At 48.3% G+C, this 9,996-nt stretch overlaps 2 protein-coding genes across 2 annotated transcripts; one reads left to right on the plus strand and one right to left on the minus strand.

Moving 5' to 3' along the window:
- Positions 1 to 259: 259 nt before the first annotated feature.
- BABINDRAFT_15680 (uncharacterized protein) lies at positions 260 to 6,674 on the minus strand (the record flags this gene model as incomplete). The annotated part of the gene is made up of 2 exons (XM_019127288.1): positions 260 to 4,804; positions 6,463 to 6,674. 2 exons carry the CDS (start codon positions 6,672 to 6,674, stop codon positions 415 to 417), a joined length of 4,602 nt encoding a protein of 1,533 aa, XP_018982515.1. The 3' UTR covers positions 260 to 414.
- A 704-nt stretch (positions 6,675 to 7,378) lies between these two features.
- Positions 7,379 to 9,218, plus strand: CCT7 (chaperonin-containing T-complex subunit). The gene has a single exon (XM_019130050.1). The coding sequence runs from the start codon at positions 7,486 to 7,488 to the stop codon at positions 9,151 to 9,153; it is 1,668 nt and encodes a 555-aa protein (XP_018982516.1). The 5' UTR covers positions 7,379 to 7,485; the 3' UTR covers positions 9,154 to 9,218.
- Positions 9,219 to 9,996: the final 778 nt, after the last annotated feature.

A 9,996-nucleotide genomic window follows, 5' to 3' on the forward strand; every position in this document is an offset into this window, starting at 1 on the left:
TAGCTTACCCTAAGCTTCTCATAATGTTGAAAGATAAGTCTGTGCACGATATTACCTGGCACGTACATGCAGCGAGATTTGAAGTTCATGGCTCAATAAATAGCCATGGTACGCCTACCCTTGCACCCAGCATCTAATCTGTGCGAGTTCTCCGAGGGCCGGGAAATTGCCTTATATAACCCACACAGGTTCTATCTGCCGATACACTATCCAAAAGCTTCCCGCCTGAGGCAGAAGCAACAATCTTCTACAATAATTTGCAGTATTAACTTGTATAACTGGGGTAAAGGATGTACACATAGGACGAATATTAAGAAATTTGTATAAGGAATAAAAATATAACACGAGAAGAGGATCTTTGCTTGGTGTCCCCCGGTCAGCACGTAGAGATTAATGAAACTGGAAGGTTCTCGCCTAGGCTTTCTTACCGAAGGAGAACTTCTTGACACGAAAGAGCCAGTAGGTGAGCACCATGGCAAAGATGTTGAAAAAAATGTAAACCCAGAGCAAACCAAAGTTTCTCCAGAGCTGTCCAAAGTTTGTGTTGATAGATTTCAAGTACTCGTCACCAGACTTATAGCTACAGTAGCCACAGTTAGAGGTGGCATCTGGATTGCTCAAGTAACCAGAGTTGTTAGTGACGTAGATACCAGCGTATTCCTGACAGGTTTGGCCGTCTGGCGGGTTAAAGTAAGCCATCTCGACAGAGGAGCAGTTGACCTTTCTGTCACGCAACACCAACATCACAAAGCTCGCAACAAAATAGGTGTAAGGGGAAACATGGTACATCCACTTCCACCAGCCCATCAACTTGAACGGTTGCATGACACCACAGAAGGAAATCATGAAGGTGAAACATAAGGCGGAGATGACATTGGCAGATGGCAAATCGGGAGAAATGTATATCACAAGCAAGCCAAACGATACGTAGTACAACTGGAAGAGGATGGAGTAATTCAAGAAGTAGTTACCAGCAAAGAGCGCGCTGTTATTGATTCTCAATGGGAAGTATAAGCAGCAGAAGAATACAGTGGAGCCGATGATGCAGTACGGGAGCTCAGTGATGAACTGTGAAAGCAACAACGTGGACCAGTGGTAGGTGTTGGACTTACTTTCTCTCACTTCAAACAACTCTCTCGAGGCGTAGGCACGGCCCTGGATCTGATTAATCAACGGTGTGGAGGTCACGACGGACAAGAACGCAACAAAGACGGCGTTTTGCATACCGGTCAAGGTGTTCTTGAGCGCCCAGAACGTGAAGCCGATAAATAAACCAGGGAAAATCATCAACACAAGCTTAGACATGATGTAGTTTGGCGATCTCCAGAATTGGGTCATGGTTCTACCAAGCACTGTCCTCAACTGCACGAGGTAAGGAGCGGCATAGGTGCTGTTCAACTGCTCGGTAGGGGTCTGGGAGACAATCTGGGAAGTTTCCTGAATCAACTTGGAAATGGTTTCGGTGGTATCAGCATATTCTGGCGAGGAGACCCACTTGTCGAACCAATCTTCGTGCACAGAGGCGGTAGCACCGGCCCCAATAGATTCCAAAATATACTCAGCTGGGTTCTCCGAGTGCCCACATTTCCGGGCACCGTTTCTCTCAAAATAGTCCAAGAGGGCATGGGAGTGCTTGCCGATATCACCAAAGTAGACAGTCTGGCCGCCCTTCTTCAAGAGCAAAAGACGATCAAACTCCTCGAACAAGGTGGCCGACGGCTGGTGGATGGTACACAAAATGGCCTGCCCGGCGTAGGCCAAGTCGCGCATAAGCTTGACAATAGCCCAGGCGGACTGCGAATCCAAGCCGGAAGTTGGCTCGTCCAAAAACAACAACAAAGAGGGCTTGGCAACTAACTCGACGCCGATAGACAACTTCTTTCTCTGTTCGACGTTTAACCCGTAACCGACGTCACCGACGATGGCATCGGCGTAGTTGGTCATGCCCAAAATCTCGATGATCCTCTCGACATAGTCAAACTTTTCCTCATCGGAGACAGAGGTTGGACGGCGCAACTTGGCAGAGAAACGGAGCGACTCGCGCACAGTGGACTCAGATACGTGCAAATCTTGCTGCTGCACGTAACCGGTTCTTCTTTGGAAAGAGTTGTCGATCGGCTTACCATTCACAAGCATGTCACCGGTAATGACTCCCATGTCGACTCTCTGGGATAAGACGTTCAACAAAGTAGTTTTACCGGCACCGGATTCACCCATCAACGCAGTCAAGGTACCTGGCTTAACGTAGCCCTGAACACTGTCCAAAAGCTTACGCTTTTCGCCCTTGATGTCGATCACGTAGTCAACATTCTGCCACATAAACACGTCCTCGCCACCCAAGTCTTCAAAGACCTTTCTGGCGCCGGTGGAGATTCTCTGCGGAGCGTTATCAAACATGGCAATTTCACCGTTTTCCACGTCACTGGTCTTCTTGGTAGCAGACATAATCATCACGGTGTCCTTGGACGTACCCTTCTTGAACATTAATCTATCACCACCGCCCTTCATCGAACTCTTGTATTCGGTCGCAAGAATCTGTAACGACGTGAAAAAGATCCAAAACCCGATAAGAATACCCAAGTTTCTCCAAACATGCGAGTAGCTGTACTGGTAGTTGACCTCCATGTAGGTGTCACCGGAAACCCAGGACTGACCTGCTACGGAGCCCTTGAAAGCACACGACTTGTAGGCAGACGAGGTGTTGGTGTACTCACCGCCGCTAGGAACAAGCGAAGAGCCACAGTCCAATTTCCTGTCATGGAACTCGTTGGTGATAATGGACTCGAAGGCGTAGAACAACGGGTTGATGTAGGTGATCCACTTGAACCACGGATGCATCGACGGTTTTTGGATCATGAACGACGTGTACATCAACGTCATCAAGATACTGCAACCTGCAACGGCGTTGGCACCGGCAAATGTCTGGTTGAACTCGGCAACCATCTGGAAGAACGATGACATGGTCAACGTGGAGACCACGATGAACAACAAGAAAATGAAGAACTTGGCTGCGTCGACAGCAAGGTTGGTCAAGAAGTAGTAGATGATGGCGAAGAAAATGATGGTGATAAGATTGGTGGGGAAGTCGGTCAACACCGAGGAGAAGGCTTCGGCAGACGGGTGGTAGAATGAGTACGATTTCTGTTTCTGGATAATCGGTCTCTTGGCGAAACAGTTGGCCATTTCGGCGATACCCATAAAGGCAAAGTACAAACAGGCAAAGAAAAGGACACCACTGCGGGAAAACGCACCAGAAGTCCCCTCAGGTGTCTTCCAGTACAAGGACCCGGTAATCAACGACTGGATGATGGCAGCCGCCACCTGGGTGATGGTGTAGGCCTTGTCACCCCAGTTACGCTGGAACCCCCGGACGGTTAACAAACGCAATTGTGCCAAGTAGGTTAAGGTGAATTGAGACTTGGCTCTGTTGTGCTTCATCTTCTCCTGCTTCTGCGCTGCGTGCAACACGCGCTTGACCTCATCGGCATTGATGTTGGCGTTGTGAACGGCAATGTCACCGGTCAACTTGGCGTAGTTGCGGGACTCTTGCCAGTACCTCTCAAACTCCTCAGCAGTGTGTGGCACGCGCTTTTCGTACCCGGGCTTGGCGAACCTCCCGATGGGGTCGGTAATGGCGGTGAGGAACTCGGCAGTAGACTGTCTTGGGGGGCACTGGAAGCCCATGTCCTCAAAGTACTTCTTGGCCTCGGTCACTGGCCCGTAATAAACCTGTCTCCCGGCGTACAACACCATGGCCTTGTCAAACAATTCGTAAATCAGCTCACTGGCCTGATAGGCGGTTACAAACGCAACCGACTTGAGCAAGTTGGTGGAAGTTCTGATCGCCTGGGCAAACTCCAACGCAGTAGAGGCATCCAACCCTCTGGTAGCATTGTCCCAGCAGTAGACAGAACCTCTGGCAGCGAGGGCCTCGGCGATGGACACCCTTTTTCTCTCACCACCGGACACACCCCGTACTAAGTCGTTACCAACTTTGGTGTTGTAGGTATGGCGCAACCCGAACACGGTCGCAAGGAGGTCGCGCATCGCAGTGATAAACTTCTCACGGCTCACGTTATTGACACGGAGCTCTGGAGTCTTACATGCGATGGCGAAGCGCAAAGTCTGGTCTACGGTCAAATGTGGGAAGTGGTTTTCCAACTCAGGATTGTAGATCAAGTCGGACTTAAAGTCGCGCAACATGTCAGCCTGCGGAATTCCGTCGTACAACACATTGCCGGACGTATGGGTAAACAGGGAGATCTCTCCCCCAATGGTCTTGAGGAAGGACGAACATCCGGCGCCCGGACGCCCGAGAACAAGTACCATCTCACCACTATGGGCCAACCCAGCCATTTCGTGGAGAATCTTGCGTTCCGGGGTTCTGCGGTTCTTAATCTGCTCGATGATCGTGCTAGGGAGGTTGAGGATGTTTCCTACCGTTGAGGCAAAGGAGACGGACTCGTCAATCCCGTAAGCAGCCACATCGGTGAAGGCGACGCTGGAGGAGCGGAGCTGGATTCCCTGTGAGTACGCGCGCTTCACAAACAAGGAAAGAATGAACTGCAAGCTAAAGTCTTCAGGGTTGATCACAATTGGCTGGTCTCTCGTAGTGTGATGAGATAATTGCTTGGTGTAGCTGGCCAAACGCTCCACAGCCGCAAGGTTGGTCATGATCCGGGTGGCTTCGTGTCTGACATGCGGGTCGGCGACGAAATCGTGCTCCAACGAGTCAGAGTCTGAAAGCGGGCTCTCCGAGGGTTTTTTAGCAGAGCCATTGTACTTCTCAGCCTCTTCCATATCACTGGATGTATTGTTGGGACTAGACATTGCTCTTGATGGTGCATGCAAAACTACGTTGTGTTACGCGGGACAAGGACTCTATATACGCTTCAGAGTTGGCTTAAAAAAGAGAAATAGGGTGGGAAGTGATATCAGCTGAAATAGGAAATCATTGTCTTAAGAAGGTTATTACTAATACTTGAGAGCATTTATGTTAGGAATTCAGAAAAAGAAACCTACTGCAATCTTGGGGTATATTGTGAGAGACGTTAGGGCGTTGGCCCTGGCTGGGTAAAAACGGTCGGTCCAGCCTGCAGCGTCTTGCATGTATCCGCTCCGAAAGTGTGCTTAACACCGATGATTTTCCGACAGATACTCAGATTAGATTCTTCCGCAGTCGGCACAAGGCTTAGACCGTCATCACTACGCCATTAGTAACCTCTCAGTATGCCCATGCGCCTTATATTTTGACTGTGGTCTCTAACCGTTGCAAAAATTTGATCCCAGAGGCATTCGTGTTAATTCCGAAGGTTGACCAAAAGCGTTTGAACCGTAGAGAGCTTGCACCATATACTAGTTACTCGGACTCGGGATGGAGTTCTCTCCGAGGTACTTCGTACCAATTCACCACGTAAAGGTTAGTTCGAGTCAATGTATACAAAACGTCAACGCTCCAGACATAAGAATTGGTTGGCGATTTGCAACACGGCCTCAGCCAGCTGCTATACAACATATCCCGGTGACGTAGATATAATTTTTTGTGGATAAATAAGTATAAAGAGCCCAATCATGGATTGCTCACCCTGCTACCATCAGCGGAAATGTTTTAGGCTTCTGTATGATAATCGGTTGCAGATGCATAGTCAGTGAGTGGCTACTCTTTGGTACACGTCGACAGTATTTGCACCAAGGCACCATCGGCTTAAAATAGGGTTTAAGTAACGCGTATCAAAGTATGGGGTTGCCTTGCTGTCGAAATTGATGAAATACTCCTTATATAGATTAAGTAATATGCTTAATTTCCTCGTAGATCCCCAACCAGAGTAGAACGTGTCAGGTCCGGGTGGCATGAGCATGTTTTTCTATTGCATGATCGCTCACGTACGAGAGAGTTCGAACCACTGTTTTCCATTTGTAAAGCCCATCTAACGGAAAGCAGGATAGCTTTTCCTTGCCCCGAGACCTGTTCCGACCCTGATGTCGCACCTTCTGTAATATAAGGCTCTTGATGAACGTTGACACTAGTTTTCCCTGTGAGTGTGTATCCTTGGACGGTTCATGTTTGGCGGTGCAAAGAATAAAATTCTGCCTTAATCGTCTGGATGGTACAACTATCAACTGGCATATCAGTCTGGGAAGCTGCAATTGTCAATGAGCACTCAAGTTATTATACTAGTTGTAACGGCAACTTTTTTTAGAGCCTACCCTCGCCATTATTTCGGGAGTGGTCCAAACGCAGACATGTAGTGGGGTAGTCACATCTATCTGCTTGATTGATGGATTCCATTTTCTTAACTGTCTACGCAGCTATCACGGGAGGCGACATTCTACGGAGCTGGAGGTTATGCCATACTGTTTATTATCTTAAATTTGTCTAAGCTGCAAGGTATTTAATTCTTGTGGAAGTGATTTATGATCTTATCCTCAATCTGCCCCGCATATTTCGACCCTATCATGGACCCGGCAATCGACCCGAAACGGTTGCCGTCTGACAAGTCTGAGCCAAGATCCCCACCAATAACAGCACCAGCAATCGAGCCGATCAAGCCTCTATCCCCTGTTTCGCCTTCCTGCGCGGTGGCGGCGCCATTTTCAGGCTCGACCTTCTTGTTTTCTTCGGCAGGCTTGTATTCGGAGTTGTCTCCTGTTTGGAAAAATTCGTTAGCGGACATTCTGTAATGGATGTTTAGTTGGAAAGGGAGTTGGAGAGTCTAGATGAAGCAAAATTGATATACAGTTGAAATGTGGCAGGCATATCTGGTCTCTTTCCATGCGTACATGATTGCTACCGTACAGGGATTCCATGCAGTATCAGCCTAGTGTACCGAGGGCTTTAATGCAGGTTATTGATCACATGAAATTCGATACAATGGAAAGTGTTTCGAAGGATGTAATAACGAATAGTTACGCTATTTTTTAGTTTGAATAGCGACGGGATACCTAAGGGAAAATTCATAATAACGAAAATTTTATAAATAGTTACAACTCTAATATAAAGTGTTAATCTATAAGCCTAATCTTTAAATTGTATAAGGGTTATTGCATATGTATACTTTTTTATACTCAAAACTATCTCTAGATGGTATATGTGATGTTAATTCCAAGGGATTTCACAATCAACATAATGTGAATACATTTGTTTTAATTGCAAGGATATGTACTACCATGTCAACATTTTCTTTATCTCTGCCACGTTATCAGGCGTAGTATTCTGCAACTATATACACCTCCTATATACGCCTATATATTTTCTCCTTGTATATATTCTACGCCACTACTTCTCCTGCACGTGCCCAAGACTACACACGTGTAGTTTCCAGCACTAACAAGCGCGCCTAAGAAAAAAAACCTCAGCGTTACTGTTTTGATGGCGTAATCGTGAAAAATCCGGCCGAGAGCGCATCGAGAACCTTCCACAAACACCATATAATCGATACCCTTGTTCCACACAAACATCTAGCTCTATCCCCCACACACATCACAATGAATAGCACTCCCACTGTCGTTGTCTTAAAGGAAGGTACTGATGCCTCTCAAGGCAGAGGCCAGATCATCTCCAACATCAATGCCTGCTTGGCCATCCAGGACACATTGAAGCCGACCTTGGGTCCGTTGGGGTCGGACATCTTGATTGTCAACTCCCGTGAGGAGGTAACCATCACCAATGATGGGGCCACCATCCTAAAATTGTTGGACGTGGTTCATCCTGCGGCCAAGATTTTGGTGGATATTGCGAGAGCGCAGGACGCTGAGGTCGGTGACGGGACCACCACCGTAACGCTTTTGGCGTCTGAGTTGTTGAAGGAGTCCAAGCAGTTCATCGAGGAGAACATTTCCTCGCACATCATCGTCAAGGGTTACCGCAGAGCTGTGCAGTTGGCGATCGAGCAAATCAAGGCGTTGCAGTACTCTGTGCCAGAGAAGAAGGACACCCACGACGCCGACTTCAAGCAGTTGTTGAAGCAGTGCGCCTCCACCGCGATGTCTTCGAAGATCATCAACTCCAACGCGGCGTTCTTTACCGACATGGTGGTTGACGCGGTGCTCACCCTCGGGCCGCACTTTAACCCCGCCATGGTGGGCTGGAAAACGATTCCCGGTGGCGGCATGACCGAGACCAGATTGGTCAAGGGGGTGGCCTTCAAGAAGACCTTCTCGTACGCCGGCTTTGAGCAGCAACCAAAGTACTTCACCAACCCAAAGGTAGTGTGCTTAAATGTTGAATTAGAGTTGAAGGCCGAGAAGGACAACGCCGAGATCCGTTTGGAGAAGGTTTCTGACTATCAGAACATTGTGGATGCCGAATGGACCTTGATCTTCCAGAAGTTGGAGAAGATTGTTGAGAGTGGTGCGCAGGTTGTGTTGTCCCAGTTGCCTATCGGCGACTTGGCCACCCAGTACTTTGCTGACCGCGGCATTTTCTGTGCTGGCCGTGTGCCATCCCAGGACATGCAGAGATTGTCTACCGCGCTCGATGTTAACATCCACTCCACCGTCTCCTCCGTTACCCCAGAGGACTGCGGTGTCTGCGGCCTGTTCCAGGAAACCCAGATCGGTGCCGAACGCTACAACTTGTTCACCGACATCCCCGACACAACTACCGTCACCTTCTTGATGAGAGGAGGTGCTGCCCAGCAGATTGCCGAGTTGGAGAGATCCCTCAACGACGCCTTGCAGGTGGTCAAGAGAACCTTGTCCAACTCTGCGGTCGTTGCGGGCGGTGGTGCTATCGAGATGGAGTTGTCCAAGCACATCAGAGACTTTGCCAAGACCATTCCGGGCAAGCAGCAGTTGATCATGATCGCTTTTGCCAGAGCGTTAGAGGTGATTCCAAGAACCTTGGCCGACAATGCCGGGTTAGACAGCACCGAGATCTTGAACAAGTTGAGATCGCACCACGCCAAGGGCGACAAGTGGTTCGGTGTCGATTTGAGCGACGATGCTAACTACGATGCTGTTTCTGTTGGCGATTTGATGGAGAAGTGTGTCTGGGAGCCAGCTATGAGTAAGATTAACTCCTTGAGCGGTGCCGTCGAGGCCGCCTGTTTAATCTTGTCTGTTGATGAGACTGTCAAGAACCAGTCCAGAGATAACCCGAACGCTGCCATGGCCCAGCAGATGGCTGGCAGGGGCAGAGGCATGCCACAATAGAGAGTTGAGCACCTGTATACTAGTCAGTCCATATAAGTCGTATTCGATATAAATTTACGTTAATCGTTTGTAGATATGGTGCTATGTTTGGTTTAGAGATATTCGTGGTCACCAAAGGCTTAATGAGGGCTATTGGATTTGAGCCCACGAGATATGAAAATATCTAGATATTGATTGTCAGGTGTATTTTTCCTGATAATATTTTTACGGCAAGTGTTCGCAAGCTTATAATTTGACGGGATGGACAATTCATGTCAAGAGTTCAAAAAACTGAGATCTACCCTGGGGAAGCTAAACCAGGAGGAACAAGGCACACGCTAGCAAAATCAAGCTTTGACACAAAAGCGGCTAAAGCATTCAGTCTCCACGATGAAAGCAATACGGTTCTGCCATGTTTCATTTTCCCATTACTTTTCTTTCGGGCTGGCAAGCCTCTTCCAAAACAGGTCGTTCACTAACCTACTTTCTGGTGACGCCACGCTCCCCGCCGTTAGGAAACCTTCTCATGTAACTTTGTAAGCAAATTTCCTACGTGGAGAAACGGTTACGTGCAGGGGTCAGGTGGGAGGCGGCGACGGGATCTTCTTCCACACGCTGGGGCCGCATCCTAGTCTCTTTCTGTAATTTGATCTCAAAGTATCAGACATCTTGCTTGAAGTGCATGCCAAAAAGTTTGCATTTTCTTCTCCCGGAATATTCACTTATTCGTGCTGCTTCGCAACTCCTTCGTGTGACAACCTGCCTAGACCCGCACATACTGTAGGGATTGACCCAAGAGACTACACGGCCGCCCCCTTTCAAATTCGCTATCTATTACCTTACAGAGTGGATATCCCTATATTT

This window comes from Babjeviella inositovora (assembly GCF_001661335.1).
Source record: "Babjeviella inositovora NRRL Y-12698 unplaced genomic scaffold BABINscaffold_17, whole genome shotgun sequence".
NCBI classification, from domain to species: domain Eukaryota; kingdom Fungi; phylum Ascomycota; class Pichiomycetes; order Serinales; genus Babjeviella; species Babjeviella inositovora.

Bases quoted from the DNA above. Each gene is read 5' to 3' on its own strand.
- CCT7 (XM_019130050.1), top strand. From the start codon at position 7,486: ATGAATAGCACTCCCACTGTCGTTGTCTTAAAGGAAGGTACTGATGCC.